General features: G+C 43.5%; 1 protein-coding gene across 2 annotated transcripts in view; it reads left to right on the forward strand.

The window, feature by feature from the left end:
• LOC109532244 (capping protein, Arp2/3 and myosin-I linker protein 3) overlaps positions 1 to 17,285 on the forward strand; it is a 25,340-nt gene continuing 8,055 nt past the window's right edge. For both annotated transcript variants that reach the window (XM_019897001.1, XM_019897002.1), the window contains exons 1-29: positions 1 to 274; positions 2,275 to 2,369; positions 5,754 to 5,804; positions 5,867 to 5,926; positions 6,030 to 6,151; positions 6,246 to 6,340; positions 6,661 to 6,731; positions 7,551 to 7,624; positions 7,710 to 7,785; positions 7,869 to 7,957; positions 8,337 to 8,431; positions 9,240 to 9,326; positions 9,450 to 9,559; positions 9,643 to 9,720; positions 9,806 to 9,882; positions 10,815 to 10,919; positions 11,116 to 11,185; positions 12,227 to 12,308; positions 12,424 to 12,520; positions 12,755 to 12,809; positions 13,492 to 13,664; positions 13,799 to 13,867; positions 14,360 to 14,453; positions 14,562 to 14,660; positions 15,449 to 15,568; positions 15,661 to 15,774; positions 15,954 to 16,129; positions 16,484 to 16,571; positions 16,659 to 16,778. In XM_019897001.1, coding sequence (XP_019752560.1) covers positions 217 to 274; positions 2,275 to 2,369; positions 5,754 to 5,804; positions 5,867 to 5,926; positions 6,030 to 6,151; positions 6,246 to 6,340; positions 6,661 to 6,731; positions 7,551 to 7,624; positions 7,710 to 7,785; positions 7,869 to 7,957; positions 8,337 to 8,431; positions 9,240 to 9,326; positions 9,450 to 9,559; positions 9,643 to 9,720; positions 9,806 to 9,882; positions 10,815 to 10,919; positions 11,116 to 11,185; positions 12,227 to 12,308; positions 12,424 to 12,520; positions 12,755 to 12,809; positions 13,492 to 13,664; positions 13,799 to 13,867; positions 14,360 to 14,453; positions 14,562 to 14,660; positions 15,449 to 15,568; positions 15,661 to 15,774; positions 15,954 to 16,129; positions 16,484 to 16,571; positions 16,659 to 16,778 — 2,700 coding nt within the window. In that variant the 5' untranslated portion in view covers positions 1 to 216. The remainder of the gene's footprint in view (positions 275 to 2,274; positions 2,370 to 5,753; positions 5,805 to 5,866; positions 5,927 to 6,029; positions 6,152 to 6,245; positions 6,341 to 6,660; positions 6,732 to 7,550; positions 7,625 to 7,709; positions 7,786 to 7,868; positions 7,958 to 8,336; positions 8,432 to 9,239; positions 9,327 to 9,449; positions 9,560 to 9,642; positions 9,721 to 9,805; positions 9,883 to 10,814; positions 10,920 to 11,115; positions 11,186 to 12,226; positions 12,309 to 12,423; positions 12,521 to 12,754; positions 12,810 to 13,491; positions 13,665 to 13,798; positions 13,868 to 14,359; positions 14,454 to 14,561; positions 14,661 to 15,448; positions 15,569 to 15,660; positions 15,775 to 15,953; positions 16,130 to 16,483; positions 16,572 to 16,658; positions 16,779 to 17,285) is intronic.

Here is a 17,285-nt window from a genome sequence, read left to right on the forward strand (position 1 = left end):
ACCCTCCCTGCCTCCCCCCCGTCCCTTCACATCCATCCTCCCATAATCCATCCAGGTTTTCTTCCGGGAAAGCTCGGACGCGTTGCAGGAATGGCTGCAAGAGCGACCATTGTTTTTTTGTCCGTAACTGAGAAAGAATAAAAAAAAAGAGGGCGTCCATCAGAAGAGGAAGAAGAATAAGGAGGAGGAGCAGCAGGGAATCCAGCTGCTGCAGCCATGGCCGCCAAAGAGATCACCGTTTTTGGCTTCGCGAGTGTGAACAAGGACATCACAGGTGGGTCTTCTGGTTCCCAAACCATCCCTCCCGCCCTCTTTCTCCTCCTCTGCCTCGCTGCGGGCTGAATCGGGGCATCGTCCGCGCCCCCTTCTCCTCTCCTCCGAACACACGCAGTTTGTTACGCCTGACATTTTTTTTTTTTTTTTGCATGCATGTGCAGATGCATGCGGGGAGGAAACGTGTAACATAACACACAGGTTGATTGTAAATAACCTTTGCACGGGAAAAGGGAGGGGGGGGGGGCTGGGTGCTCAGATAATGTGGCAGCGATTTATTAGATTTCCAGCTCATTAAAAGCCTTTAAAGTGTGTCATTTCCGTTTTTTATGCCATCCAGTGTGTGAAAAAAGGAGGGAGGGGGTACTCTAAAGCAGATGTTCAATGCAGTTTGTCAGCAATAATACCTGAGCAAGGCCAAAGTGTTCTGATACTCTACTACCTTGGTGCCATTTTCACAATTGTTGTATCCTCGTGAGCACAAACATGCCGGCTAGTGCTGGTGCTGTTTTAATTACTCCTAATGGCTCTCAGTGTCTCACTGTGATGATTGAATCAAGCATCACTTCATTCAAATCATCCTCTTGGCAAATTGGGGTTGGCTGCTCCTGAGTGTGATAGAACCCCGAGACCTCCTGTAGGCTGGCACAAGGTCGTCGAAGGTGTCTAATGGGGTGACATTGTTGTCAGTTGAATATTTTTGTCAGAAATTACCCCGAAGGGCATCACGGTGTACTGGTGGTTTGCACGTCTGCTTCACAATCGAGAGGTCCCAGGTTTGGACCTCAGCTCAGTTTTCACACTGCTACATTTCAGAAACATGAATGTTTGCCTCACTCATTCAATAGGGTGAAGGTGTAACTCGCTTCTTGTCCAAAAGTTAGTGGGGATAGACCCCATCTTACTTGTAATAAGGTGCTATAGAAAATGGATAAATGGTTCACTGTAAGCAGATGACACACACACAATTAAATACACAGTGCGCGGGTCGTCAAATGTGCTGTGAAATCTTTTCGTTTTATTGGATGATCAGCCAACTCAATGATTGTGTCGTCACAACAGGGGAATGTTTATACTGTGACTGTCGTTGAGTTTCCTCTTAAGCTTTAAAATAATTGTAATAAGTGTTTCCAAAAGCTTACAAAAGCAAATCACCAGATGATTAATCAACTGTGCATTTTAAAAGCAAATTATGTATTTTTTTTCAGACAGTTTAAACCCTGTGAATTGAATTCAGAGATTTGTTTGTGGAGATAAATGCTGAAAACATGCAAAGACTGAAAATTAGTTCTGAAGTTATTGCAATCAACTGCTTGTCAACAGTTCAGTTTCTGCGCAAATCTAGCTAGCTATGCTTACACTGCGGAAATGCTTCTTCCGTGAATGCCAAAATTTACAGAACCATGTCACCACATACATTTCTTGTATTACTGGATGTATTTAGTGATATCCAAGCTTGTGTGTTTCTAATACAAAACATTTTGGATATATATAACGATATACATAGAAAATGTGCGCTCAAATGCTACAGTTAGCACGTGAGCTAACTGATGGCTCGGGCCTCTCGTCATTGCACGGAAAGCCCCACAATGACAAAATGGAATATATATTCCTACCCTTTGAGGCTTTAAGTGGAGATATTTTTGTAACTGAAGCATGCGGGCATGCGAAGGCTTGCGAAAGATGTATGGAATTTGGTTGACATTGTTTCTGCGCATTCAAGTAAACAGGACCACATTTGAAAGTGGAGAGGCTTTATTTTTAATGATTGCACTGATGAAAACTACTTTTTCAGCCCACACTCTACAAATGTGAGTGTGAACTGTGTAGCACACATGAGCCAAGGTGAATTTAATCGTAGCAAAATTCTTGTAAATTAGTGTGTGGATCGATGCATGTGGCACACAGCACCAAATGTAGAAACTGCGAAGTCGAGATTTTGTGAATGAGTTTGTGAAGTAGAAAACATTAGTGACACCTTCCTGTCTCTTTCATTCACAGACAGTATCAGGAAGATCATCGAGAAATCAACCATTAAGTTCATTTGCGGAATTAAGACTGACACCAAGAGCGGGAAAACAGAGGATCGAATTCTGGTAAGTTTGAAGGCTTATGATTTAGTACTAGTAGTAGTGTGACATCGTAGCCACTGCCCAGTTTTCCATGTAAAAGCTTTTTTTTAGTTTGATGACTTTTTTCCAACGGCATTCCTGAACGTATTGTACTGACCAGCTCGGTGAAAAAGGGAATTTTGTTAACCACACTAAAAGAGTAGGGTAGGAGGGTCCTTGGATGTCATTGTGGATGCAGTAGGGGAGGGGGCTAAGAAGTCCATGGCGTTTGATCCCAGGCGACTTTCATCTGAGAAATATGGGGCAAAGATGTAAGAGCTATTTTTTTTTTTTTGTTTGCTGGAATAAAGTAGGGCCAGTTTATCTAAATTCAATCTGGGGCAATCAGCTCCCCGGCTAGGAACTTGGAATGGACGGAAAGGATGTGGAGCCAGCTGACACATCCGCAGACGATAGGTTGCCTAAACCAAAGAGAAAACGTCAACACTGAACAATTGGAAGGAAAGAAAATCCAACCCTGACGATGTCTTACTTCTTACTGATAACCAGCTTTGTGGACTCTCCAGCTTTCCGTCCTGCGACGCACACTTGTAAAAGCCTTCGTGCGCCTCACTCACGTTCACAATGGTTATTTTTATTTCTGTTCAAAAGTTGAAGACAGTGGCTTTGCATCAATTGCAGCCTTGACTCATGCGTAGGATTCAGATCAAGATTTATCCAGCGTTCAATCGGTTTTGATTTTAGGACTTAAAACCGACAGTAGCCCCTGTTTCCCTTTCCTGTAAACCCCGATAGGCCAATGAGCTTTTTATCCTGGTCGGAGCGGGTCTGACTTTTGGCAGCTTATGCTGCTCTGTGGATGTGTTAATGATTCGTCTTTTGGCAAGAGAAGGCAGTTAAAGATTTCTTTTTTTTTTTTTTTTCTTGCATATGCAGCCTTTGATTTCCACAGGCTTTGATATGACTTCCAATAATCTCCCTCCAAAGCACCTTTCATTTACCACTCTCTCTTTAGAAGCGGAAGCCTGAGTTATGTCACCCCTGCTGGGCACCCGCGTAGTAGATTTTTAGAGCTCGATCTGCGCTTGATCCGTCACACTGGTTTAGGGACTTTTAAATGCACTTCAGTGTCATGTTCGTAATCCACAGGAACATCGGGTGGGTGGATGGGAGTGCGAAGTTAGATGAGTCAAAACGTACTGGAGGTTACCATGTGTGCTTTGCGCTCCGCCACATGAAAGACTGTCCACGATTGAAAAGTTGAGAAGAATTCAGTTCTGTTGTAGTAGTTGCGCTCGTAATGATGCCCCCCCCCATCCCCCTGCTGCGTCAGCGCGCTTCACATCCGTTTACTCTTAACTATGCCTCCAACTGCCGACTCATTACTGTAATGTGATACAATCTGGCTTTATCGACTCAGTCTATCTATCGAACGTCCTTCTCCCGTGCATGTTTTGGAAGACTCCTTGCTCGCCACAGAAGAAGCTGCCAGGTGGTGGCTGTCACAACCACATGTCAAGCTCGCGCGATGGCATCATACTAAGTGTCATTGCTAGTCATGGAATAACCTCCGCAGTTTGAATTTTTTTTGACAATTTAGCCAAAGCACAGAGGAAAATATGAACATGCCCTCGAGGGAGGTGGATGACTTGAGTACCCAGAAGTTGAAGCGATTCATCACCTTACACACAAGATAGACAAATAGGGCTTGACAAGGACCCTAAATTGGTTGAAATCAAAACGACTGACCTAAACAAAAAAAAAAAAAAACAATTAAAAACGGCAATCTGATTAATGTTCCTTTTGTGCAATATGAATGAAGCAGTACAATGCAGTCCTTGTTATGTCACGATTCACCAGTTTTCTGGGTTCGCTCGCACACTGAGCTCTTAGGCCCCCTAAAATGGCGATAAATGAGTACATTTTGCTGCTTTAATTCATATTCCACAAACTCAATATGAAACACAATGCAGTGTTTGGACCAGTAAAGAACTAATTTTAAGGAAAATATTTGACTTTACTTCCCTAATAAGACGGGTTTGTGAGACTTTTTTTTGTGGGCCAATTAATGATAGACATCCCTACCAGAGTTATTTTGTTCAGAAGTATTTGTGTGAAAGCATAGTTTCTGTTTTTCATTGGTAATGGAGAAAACACAAGGAGAGTCTTTGGTCTCGAGGGAGTGTTTCAGCCGGGCCTTCAGAGTGTATGAAGTAAATGATTGGGAGCGACGGGGCAGAAGATGCGAGCAAGAGTAGCAGAGGGCACTGCTCTTTGCTGCTGGTGGAGAGCATCAACCTGCCAAAAACGAACCTCTTTGGCTCCGACTGAGATGCTTACCTGACTTTTAGAGTTGTCACTGATGAACGAGAATGGATGTGTGCTCCATTTTCCTGGTGCTATGCTCAAGACAACTGAGAAGGCTCGGTTGTTGGATTTGTCAAGTACATGCCCCGTACCTTTTTTTACATGTACAGTAATCTTTGGACATTTTAGGGCCACCATTTTTTTCCCATTTTGGTTCATTTTTGACAGTAAACGTCTAAATCATGAGTGGAGTTTTCTTTCTTTTGGTATTTTTAAAGATGAACACTGTTAGAAATGGGCGGTTGCGTCGTTGTTGGTGTGAACACAGCCAACCAGCTTCCCAGCCAGTGGATTTCGCTCCTCACGTTACCTTTAAAGTAAGCATGCAGGCTAGGGGGCACAGCCTTTAATATTAGGGAAGCAGAAATAGCAGTGCCATGGCCTAGGGTAGTGATTTAATAAATATAAAAAAGACGATCATACGTTCACTGAATTGATTCCTGCAATGATTATGACTTTTTTTTGGGGGGGAGGGGTTCTGGGAGGGCGGTATGATCTGAGATAAGTTTTGTTACTCTTATCCCAAGGCATCACTGTATTCTAAGTTTTATGATTTGGTATTTTTTAGCAGCTGGAGTTAAACTAATCCAGCCGTACACATATTACGACTCAACTGCTGAAGAAATAATGTCTTCCCCCAAAGCGCGAATGTAAATGTGGTAGAAAGGTTGTGGTGGCTTGTCGAGCCCAAGGCCACTTTGTGCAGATATATGAGCCACTTTGACATTTGCTCTTGCTAGACATATCACACTAATGATACATCTTTTCTGAGAACGTGAGTCGAGACATCCCCCCCGCCCTTGCCTGAATCTATGAAGCCGTCTCCCCAACACGGAGCTGCTTTTAGTCGGATCGATATGAGAACACGGAAAGAAAACAAGATAGGAGACTCATCCTTAATCTCTTGTATATTGTACAGATCATTGTTTCCGTCCTATCATAACCATTAAAACTTCCTGTTTTCTGCTGGCTGGTGTGATTCAGCAGCAAAATATTCCACAACAGTGCATCGATATATTTATTTTTTTTGTCTCTCCTCAGGTGCTGGCAACGTGGCGTCTCTACTTCCTGGCGCCCAAGATTCCCGCCAAGGTACAGCGAGATACATTTCCAGCTAAATTAGCAATCTTCTCTAACTGAATGTTGGGTAACAGGTTGAATCCACATTTAACTTTTTGGAGATCCGAGCATTGAATTCACACCCAGATCACCAGGTGATTTTTTTTGTTGATTTTATAGCTCTCTTATAAAGGGAAACAAATTCTAAACGATAGAGTGTAACTTTTTTTGTGCAATCAATTTTTTTTTTCTGCGCAGGTCATTATCGACACCGACAAGTCCACCTGCTGCCTGAGGTTCGAGTCACGTGACCACCTCAACCACGTGGTCAGCCACATCAATTATGCGCTCTCAAGGATATTCAACAACTCGGTGTTTGCGTAAGAGTCACCAGCGCGCCAATGGACAACAGGATCAACGGGTGACTCTGCCATCCACAACTTTACTCCTTTTGTGTTTTCTTGACCTCTGCAGCCCGTCCATCTGTCACTCTGATAGCGACCTTTCAGAGGGCAGCAGGAAGTATTCGCCCACCTCGGAGACGTCGGTGGAAACCCAGCGGGCCTGTGGTAAAGAAAATAGTTTTCACGCCCAAACACGTTAGCTAGGGTGACACGTTAGCTTGAAAAAGAAGTCAGTTTCATATACATGCTCCCTTCTCCTTAAGTATTATTGACCAGCATTTTGGGCACTGGATGGATGGATAGCAACAGCACATTCACGCACATACAGAACCACCCAAACCCTCTTAATTATGGTCACCAACCACAAGAGGAAGTCATCTTTCACACAATTAGTCTCACAGATGTTCTTTTTCTCACCCACCCAAAAAAAACAAAAAAAAAAAAAAAAAACTGAAAGACTTGCTGACGCACGTTTCCGCCCTTAGGAGGCTTTTCAGAAACCTACGCGGCACTGTGCGACTATAATGGCATCAGCTGCAAGGAGGAAGTGCAATGGGTAAGTAAGTGCTTTGAAATGTTTCACCACACCGGGAGGCTGCCGAGTAATGTCAGAGGTGGGGGAGTCGAGTCACATGACTTGACTCGAGTCAGACTCTCGTTGCCAATTTTAGACCTTGAGATTTTGCTTCGCTCAAACTTATGAAAGACTCGACTGAACCTGAACTACATGACATTAAAAGTCTTGCCTGTCTGTATTTTCGAGATCGTGTGAATTCAATTTAGTTTTTCTCTCCGTGATGTGCACACACTCAAAGCTGTCAACAAAGCAAGATTGCAGTCTAAAGTGGCGATGCCAACACGAATCCTACTTTTTTCCCCTCTTTCTCATGCTTGCTCTTGATTTGCAAACACTCGCAGCCGACCACGAGGCGCCCAAAAGTGGCCACGCCAGCGAACTATCCAAAGGGAAGATGCATTTTCAGAATGTTGGCAGAGCTAGCTTGCTAACTGCACGTCGCAATTGCGCTGTAGAGCCACTTATGGGGCAACTCATGGCAGATTCTGTGTGTATTTTTAGCCTACTAAAATGCTGAAAAACAATTTCACAGCCTCTATCGTATTTTACAATCCCCAGTATACAGTATCTCCACAGTTCTAAGAGGCTAATGTGCAAATATAGGTTTGAGTAGGCAAGATTGTATGACTTGATTTTTGACTTAAGGTCAGGATTTGACTGGATGGGAATGTTTTGCGGGGAGTCGACTTGCTTGAGTTCTGCCTCGGTAACGTGGGATTTGCTTCAAAATTGAAGCTTAAGAAGTGAAACTTACTTGTGTCTTACTGTACACATTTGTGACTTACCCCTGTCCTCTAGGACGTTGACACCATCTACCATTCCCAGGACAACCGTCAATTCAACCTGCTAGACTTTAGCCACCTTGAGAGCAGGTGAGGTGATGGAAAAACACACGCGCACACAAAGCTGCTACCTTTTAAAAAGATAACTTAACGCTCGATGTTTGTCCTCCTGCAGGGATCTGGCGGTGATTGTAGCATCGGTGGCGTACAACACGTGGTTTACTAAGCTGTACTGCAAAGACCTGCGCTTGGCAAGTGAAAATTAATCAGCGGCCGCATCGTTTTGTTGTGTAGCAGGAAGGCTTGCGTGTTCATAATGCTTAATTGTGTTCAGGGCTCAGAGGTGACTGAGCAAGTCCTGCACACTGTCAGCAAATCATCCAGCCTGGAGGAGATCACGCTGGAGAACGCTGGGTTGAAATCGTAAGGGGGGGGGGGGCTTTTATTTACTTATTTATTTTCCTAGCCAGAGGGTCGTTAACACCAATTTTAGAGCTGACCAATGAAAGAGGGTTCAGCTCAAGTGGAAACTTCTTATAGTGATCTCGGATTGAGCCTTAAATGTTGAGCAGAAAGAACTTTATTGTCATAGATAATAAAACTAAGGCTGTATTTTATATACTGTAGAGAAAGAGCAATAGACATATGGACACATGGATACATTTGACAATATTATTAATATTGTATTGTATATTAAAAACAATCCTCTACATAGATAGATGTAGCATTTAAAATTTTAAAATTGTCCCATGCAGCATTTAAGTTGCCTTTCCCTACTTTGGATCAATACGCTGTTTTACAGAGACTTTCCACAAAAGATGTCGGCCGCTCTCTCCGAGAACCCCGCCGCTGTCATCCACTCACTCAACCTGGCCCACAACTCTCTGGACAACCAAGGTAGAGTGACCGCACGCGCAGATAAGTGGCCATTACTCTTGAAGAATAACCAGCAGCATGCTCAGAGCTTAACCTTTTATCTATCTTCACGGATGTCTAACGAGAATCAAATGTTTGACGAGCAAGAGGGCTTCTCCACTGGAACTTAATTTCAAGGGGGTGACGTTTCTCTGGAGGCTCTAGGGACCGTGTCTAAGTGTCCGTTAGCGAGGCGCTCGCGCGCTAATTGGTCCTGATGAGCTGACTGCCACCACGCATGGACGCCTCGGCCACCAGCGTGTGACTGTGACTGTGAGTGCTAAAGTGAGAGCGAGTTGCCGAACAGGAAGCAATGCTTGAAGACACAATGTTCAGAAATGCTTCGCGTATTTGTGGCTCACTATTCACAAATTCCTCTATTTGCGTTTGATTTTTGGGGGGGAATCTATTCCCAGCTATTTTCTGCAAAACTCACCTATTTGCCGTTTTTGTGCTCTTTCCAAAGTGCCCAAAGACGCGATAAGATTTTGCCAAAGCGTTGTCTAAATAGGAATTGGTGACAAGGAAGTATGTTGAAGTAATAAACCTTGACTGGGAGATATACTTTGCTTGTTGGGGGTGGAGCCAAGTTTAGCCTGTGTTGTTAATGGGAATTATGGAGAGTTCCGCCACATGTGAATGTTCATCCTACTTTGCGGTATATTCACTTCTAATACAGTCAATTTAATAAATTGTAATTTGTGGCGGAGCTGGACCCGATTTACTTTTTTTTATGCTCTGATTTTTATTGATTTATGTTCTTATTTAACATTTAGCTCTGCATTTGCAGGTGTGGCCAACCTGATCCAGCAAATGTGTCATCTCAGCAAGGGTCTCCGTCTCCTCAACCTCTCCAAGACCTCGCTGACCTCCAAAGGTTTGTGAAAAGCAAATCAAGAGACGAAAAATAACGACAGAGTTCTTTCCCCACCAAAACATTCTAATTATCTCCTATCAGTGAACCCCCCCTTTTCTCATTCTTGCTTGTTTAACCATCCAGGGGTGGTGTCGCTTTCTATGGCGCTGAACTCCAGTGACGAGTACTCCAACTCGCTTCTGCACCTGGACCTGAGCAAGAACCCCGGCGTCCTGTCCGGGGACGACGCCTCGGTCAGGAAACGCATTACATTTCTTGAATGTAGCCACTTTTCCTTGAAGCCTGGATCACATCTCTTTTCTTTCTGTGTTTGCAGAGCTTGTATCTCTTCTTGTCGCAGCCCAACTGCCTGGTGCATTTGGATCTGTCGGGCACAGATTGCTCTGTGGACTCAGTAAGTCTTTGACAATCGAAAGGTTTCCGAAGCGATGCGTCCATGTTCCGCTCGGGTTTAACCGTTCCCACCCTGTCTCTCGCAGCTATTCGGGGCTCTTCTGAGGGGCTGTTGCGCTGATCTCTCCTTTCTGAATCTTTCCAAAAATTCCTTCTCCCACAGGTTAGTCTTATCTTTCAGCTGTGCCTGAGCACAAAAGGGCGGAAACCATAAAAGATAATTCGCAACTCTCTTTCAAGCTTCATCGAGCCGTCTTTCTTATCGCTATCCTCTCATTCTGCCATTGTCGTGCATCTCCACTTTGATTATTTTGATTTGTTTTATTTCGAATTTAATAACAGTGAAGCCCTGTTTCTGGTGGGGATACATCCAGACTCACCCGCAATAGGTGAAAATCAGTCTTTTCCGGGATCCATTAAATAAAAATAAAATAAAGTTAGCCCTCCCGCAAGTTTTTATGCGAAAATGAAAAGAACAAATCAATTTCATAAGAAAGGTGAAGTTTGCACACTTCTTTTGCTTTAGTGGGCCACAAAAAATTATGTCGAGCTCGAAAATTATCTTAATTGACTGACCAGAAATAACTGATACATCTCATATCACCAGTTTATTTCACTACATTCTCTTTTATTGTTGTTGTTGTTGTTTTTTTTTTTTTTAATGATTTTCCATTTATATTTTTCAATTCTGTATCGTGGTATTTTTCTTCATTTAAAATGTAACAAAAAAATGTTTTTGGGTACAACCGATTTGATGTCGAGTACGAGCAAACTGAGTCACAGTCGTGGTCACGGAATGAATTAAACTCTGAATCAAGGTACCACTGTTTCGTAATTTTTTGTAGCAATTCAGTGGAACAGCATGTTTGCTCTCCACGGATGCAGTTTGAGAGCTCTCGTAGTGTATGAATACTTAAGTGGGGCCGTCCGTCATTTGACCCCCACTTTTTGGCTTTGTATGCCATGTCTGTACTCTGTGCTCAGCATGTCAACAGCGTCAACACTTGTCTGTGTGGCCACTCTCATCTCATCCATCCATCTCTCTTTCCCTTTTCCTGCTCTCGTTCTCTTTTTTATTTTTTTTGTACCTGACAGAAAAGGGAAGGACACGTTGCCGTTGTTCCGTCAGTTCTTCAGCTCCGCGTTCAGTCTCACCCACGTCAGCCTGGCCGCCATGAAACTGCCCCCTGATGTCCTCAGGTACTCCCTTCCATTTTCAAGATTCAAAGCTCACGCTCAGACTCATTTTCAGACATAGGCAGTATCAAGCTTGACTTGGTTGTTTTTACTTCACACTTAATGGGTGGGAAAGGACTGCAGGTACCCAATAATTGGTGTAGAAGCATCCCTTTCATGTTCCGAGATTATATTCCGGCTCTTCCTCCTGACTCCACAGGGCTCTCCTCATGGGCCTAACCTCCAACCCTCACATCAACGACCTTCATCTCGACATCAGTGGCTGTGAGGTGAGTTTGTGTCCGATGGACACATCACCAAATACGAATACCACCTCACTATATTGACAACTTCACCGAGCAATCAAGTACCGTATGTGTCACTTATCGGAAACTAACAATGTAAAATAATTCGAATCCGTAAATCCAACTAGACTGAATGCCACTCTGCTTAGTTGTTTAACAATTGGGCGACTTTCAGCCAAAGGTGATTCACTTTGTCCGTCGGTATTACGTAACCTAGACGAATTACAATAACCCTTCTCTCAAAGGCGTACCATGTTCATTTTTTTTTTGTCAAGTCTAATTTGATCGAACAATTGTAAAAGTCAGATGTAATTCTACTTTTGACCATTTGATGGCAGCACGCTTATTTAGTTCAAGACTGTAAATTTGAAAGAAGAAGAATCAAAACAGGAAGTATATCAGCACAGAGTAGTTTTTCATGACATTTTTTTGAATGTTAGCCTGCTTTTTAGAGCTACAGAAAGCAACACCTAGAGGATAATTTCATTACGTATATCTGTGGGCATGATAATTGATGTATAATGTGAGATTATAAATTAAGTTTGTTCGTTTGGAAGAAATTGTATTTGTTTGCTGTAAACGCATAGAAGGGTTGGTCTGGTATGTAAGCCCTGCAATGGAGGAGTGATTCCAGTATACAGGTCAATTCCTCTGCCGGTCACTTCCATTTTAGGGTAATGTCGTTGCGTTGCGGCTCACTGTTGTTGTGCTGTGGCATTTGCACTTGTGACCTTTCTCAACCACCAAACTCCACAGGCCAGGACTTTTAAAGTGCACACACATTCACTCATTGTCACATATAGAGAACTGTAGAAAATGGGGCTGGCCACCTCAAGTGGACAAAAATGATATCTGCATCTCATGTCCAGATTGTATTGGTATTATGCTTCAAATAATAAAATGAATAAATGGTCTGTCAGGAGGTTAGTCTTAACCCCAACTGTGAACAAGGGATAGCCTTACTCCTGCAGAGAACCAGAATCCAATGAACGATGTGCTTGTCTCTCTTTTCCTCCCATCCCCCAGCTTCGATGTGCAGGAGCTGCTGTCCTCCAGGAGCTCTTCCCCAGAGTCTCTTCCATCGGCACGTTGGACATCTCAGACAATGGTACGACGACACGGGGTGACATATCCAACCCCTCTCGTCCCACACTCATCCTGACCTTGCCTGTTTTTGTCGAGTTTGTCCCCGGGCGACTTTTGAGCTGTTCTCGTGTCGATAGGTTTGGATGCAGACTTGCTCACGGTGCTGCCCGCCCTCTCGAGACACCCGTCGCTGAAACACCTTCATCTCGGCAAGAACTTCAACATCAAAAACAGGTGATTTGCGTCGCGACTTTAACATGGTTATTTGCGTCTCGGGTCAAGCCGATGCTTGCAAAAAAATATACATACTCTGAGCGCAGCCTGTGCCAGCTGGAATTAACAGCTCTGTTGACTCTACTTCACTTTTTATACGCCGCCAGCTTCTCACTCGCTATGCAGCTGCAGCGAAAATTGCAATAATTAGACTTGGCTCATCCGGTCTCTGTCGTCTCGTCTCTCCATCTGCAGGGTTCTGGATGAAGTCCTGCAGAAGTTGGTGCAGCTCATACAAGAGGAGGAATGTGTAAGTGAGGGCTGGATGACCCATCCAAATGGACACTAAATATCATTTTATGATGACTAAGATTGGCGTTCAGCCGATAGAACGCCTTCATTCTGCAAATGCCTGAATTTGAATATTCAGATTCATGCACCCAAAGAAAAAGGTAAGCGGTTGTTGTGCAATAAAAAGCATGTAACTCCAAAAGCTCTTTTGGAATCACCTTTTTAGGGTCTTAACATGCCCGAAAAGCACACATTTTGGCAAGTGCATGTATCTTGGTGAAAATGTCTGTATTTGATGGAACCAGCAAGGAGCTGCTCTTACGGAACGATCATGACAGCTTGAATTCTTGAAAGTATGTGCACACTAAAAATAAAGACAATTTAGATGATAGTACATTCATCATGACACCCCACCACTCCACAAACACATACACACACCCCTACCCCCAGTTCACGTAGTAGCACCCCATTGTTTCATCAATTGACACAAAATTGGGTGGCCATCTAACCGTGGTTGGTGCACTGAGAGACAGAGGAAAAAAAAATCCTCACGTCACATTCCTCTGGAACATAAATTATTGCTGTCACCCGTTTGCACTGCGTTGCACCATCTCTATATCACTATACACACATGTCTAGTCAATAATTCACACATTCTGCGTATCAAGTCACACCGAAACACGCTTCCGATTCCTCTTCAGGCCCTGCAGACCCTGTCGCTGACCGACTCCCGCCTCCGTTCCCGGGGCACGGTGCTGGTCAACGCCCTGGGGAGCAACACCTGTCTGAGGAAAGTGGACCTGAGTGGCAATAACATGGACGACATCGGCGCCAAGATGCTGAGCAAAGCCCTGCAGATCAACACCACTCTCCGGTAACCATGTGAAGTCCATTAAAGGTGGGGAAGGGCGGGGGGGTGGCACATGTGTTTTCATGCAGCGGTTAGACGGGGTGGAAAATGTGGATGATTTAGGGGGCAAGTCTTCACCATGTGCATGCTCACTGCAGGAGCGTGACATGGGATCGCAACAACACCTCCGCAGCAGGATTTCTCGATGTGGCCAGAGCACTCGAACAGTAAGAGCATAAGAATGTCTTTTATCTGTATTTATTGATCGGTTCTGGATGGTTTAAATTCTTTCATATACTGGAGAGGCACACCAGTTGAAAGAAACTACATTTTAAATCATTCAATTGCAATTATTTCCTGCATTATTGTTGTTGTTGACCCGCATTTTTGTAAGTAGTTATTCTATCAAATGTATTTTTGTAATTTGTGCAGCAAGACTTGCGGTGCAAATGCAGCCCAAGTTGAAATTAGCAACACGAGCCTGACAAATTGATGCTCTCCACATTGCTATCTTAAAATGTTCAGCCGTTGCCTCAGGCCAAGTAGGACATGTTTGGAGAGGGTATTACTCACTCTCAAGCACAGGCTGGATATTATGGGCTGGCCTTGTCCAGTGGGGATATTGAACTTAACTAACCCGCAAATATGGAGGCAGCCGTGGATAAGTGGTTACCATGCGTGGCTGAATCAACTCATTCCCACTTCTCTCCCCTCTTTAGTAATTTCACCCTGCAGTACATGCCCCTCCCCCTGAGCGACATCAGCCAGGCATACCGCAGCGCCCCCGAGAGGACGGAGCAGGCACTTACCAAGGTCGGTGCACAGTTTGTTTTTTTTCACGTTTGTTTTTGTATTTTTTTTGTTTTGTTTTGTTTTTTTGGAAGGGGGTTAAAAGTGCCTATTTCCTGACTTTATGCATAGATCCAGAGGGCTTTGGTGAGGAACAACCAGACTCAGCGTTTCTCCCAGCGTCAGGCTCTTCGGCTGCATCAAGGCCTCGTCACCAGCACCGCAGAGCAGGTAGTTGTGGTGTTTAGCATTGGTTTTATTTCAAAGTATATCAAAAAAGCAGATTATGAAAATACAACTAAACCCTGACAAAAAGCTGGTATAAGTCTAACAAAATTATGACATTGACAAAAAAAAAAAAAAAAAAAAGAAACTGACAAACACGGCAAAAAAAGAGGAGCATCCATCAAAAAATACAAAAGAATGACTAAAAAACTGTTAAAAAGCTAACTGAAATTAAAAATATCTGGCAACAAATCTGACTTAAAATACAAAAAAAATCCTGATACAAATCTGACATAAATCTACCAAAATTATGACGTAACAAACATGACAAAAAAAAATGATGAAAATCTGTAAAAAATACAAAAGTATGACCCCAAAAAATTTGTTAGCTGGCTAACAAAAATAGCAAATATCTGGGTCAAAAAAAGACTTACCGGTTAGTCTGACCAAAATACCACAGATAACAGACAAAAATCTGACAAAAATTCAGCAACCGAAACATCAACATTAATCTTACAAAATTCTGACCCCGAAAAAAAAAAGATCTAAAAAAATTCTTAACATACATGACAAAAAACAAGTACAAATCTGACAAAGTTACAAGCGATGAATGAATGAATGACCCCAACATTTTTCACGAAAGAAGATACAAATCTGGCCCCCCACAAAAAAAAAAAAAATTAGCAAACAATCCAAACTAAAGGCTGACCAAAAGTACTGCACAAACCTGACAAAAATTGAGAGACCAAAACCAGTCAAAACATTTTGTCGGCCTGTATGTCTGTGTTTCCAAGGTGATGGAGCGTCTATGCGCACGCGTTCAGCAGCAAGTGTGCCTGCTGCGAGGCGTCGGTGAGGCAGATGACATTCAAGCAGCCAAACAAGTTCTAAAGGAGGCCAGGAATTCCCGCGCGGTGAGCCTTGTGAAGTTCGCCACGAGACTTGTCACGTGTGGCAAAAAAACTAAACAAAACTGAAAGCACGGTTTCTTTTTGCATGCTCCAAGCTGTACCCCTCCCTGTGCGAGCTGGCCCACGTGCTCTCTGTGGACGGGCCAGTGCGCCAGCGTTTGGACTCGCTGGCCGGCGAGCTTGCCAAAGCCGCCGACAAGGAGCTTCAGGTAGATTTATTTTTTGTTTTTGTGCTTGTTGGTCCCAAGGAACAATGTTAAAGTTGGTTTAAGAGCTTCATTGAGACATGTATGAGTTTGTTTCTCCGTGACACAAATCCCAATTATGCCAAAAATCGTAATTCACTTCATCCACCTAAAGTTACTCAGAGAGGCTTGCTCCTGTGCAGGTGATCGTCGATTCGATGGTGTCTCTCTGCCGTGAGCTCTGTCCCTTATCGTCTGCCGCTGCGGAGCGACTGACCCCCCCACTCTCGTCCGTTTCGGATCGCGTGTCCGTACCTCGTGCCGCCATCCGCACCGCCCTGATGGAAAGAGCAGCGCAGGATGTCCACCGAGCCTTAGAGTAAGTCTTCCATATTGATGTTGTATGTTGATTAAAAACGGGTAGACCGTATTTGTTCATTTGAGAACTATTTAACTGACTAGAATTTACTTCTAGCAGTTTGCATTTTTTTTACAGCTCCATTGAAATGTTAATCAACATTTTGACACACATTTACACAAGTTTGTCTTCTTTTTAGGAAAGTTCGTCATCAATTTTCTGTATTGTTTTTAGGAGAATGTAATGTCATCTACTTCGGAAAATACAGTTTGTCTTGTTTTCTCAGGAGTAAATATCACTCCACTTGGCTTTCATTTCAAACAAAATAAAATAACTCACTTGCTTTCACTCGTACTCCTTCTTTATCTTCTGCAGAGAAGTCAAACTGTCTGTGGTCTCCTATCTGACCAACTCCATCGTGGACCAAATCCTGCAGGAGCTCTATGCCACCCACAAGACGTTGGTAAATACAATGGTGTCCAAGTTCATGTTCCCGTGTGCCTTGAGCGGTCAAAAATCCATCCTGAGAATTCCATCCTCTCCATCCCAGACCCGCCAGATGTCTCATCTCAAACGCCGGGATGGGTCGTGCGAAGACGGAACGGGCTGGAGGTTCAACAGACACAGAGACTCTCTTGACATCACTGAGGAGGAGCTCGGCACCAGTATAGTAAGTGAGGGTACGCTGTGAGGAGAACCATAGGGATCTAGCTCTGCCCCGCAACTCAAAAAATACCCAACTTTCCGCAAAATGCAAGGTACATCCTGGGATAGTTGCCAGCCAACTGCAGGCGACATGGAATCATTTTTTATTTCATTTTTAAGTTTGACAGTCAGTTTGCAGATTTGACCTAAAAGTTGGTTATACACAGCCTACAAAATATAGCTAAAATCAGAGTTTGTCTCTTTAGGGGTGTTCCTCAGGGGTCAATCTTCAGCCCCACAACACACCCTTCCTTTTTTCCTCACTTTAATCAGTATGGTAACTTTTCTGCAAAGCTACTAGTATCTGCTAACAATCAAACTGTATACTTAAAAGGCTTCAAACATCTCTGTATTTGTCGGGGCTCAGGTGTCATCTGTCATCTTCATTTTATATTTAGCTCTCCTTGAAGTTTGTGTAGAACATTGCTGCAACAGAAATAAAGGTTTTAAAAGCAGCTTTGTTTTTTTGTGT

This window comes from Hippocampus comes, unplaced genomic scaffold (assembly GCF_001891065.2).
Source record: "Hippocampus comes isolate QL1 unplaced genomic scaffold, H_comes_QL1_v1.1 scaffold22, whole genome shotgun sequence".
Taxonomy (NCBI): Eukaryota; Metazoa; Chordata; class Actinopteri; order Syngnathiformes; family Syngnathidae; genus Hippocampus; species Hippocampus comes.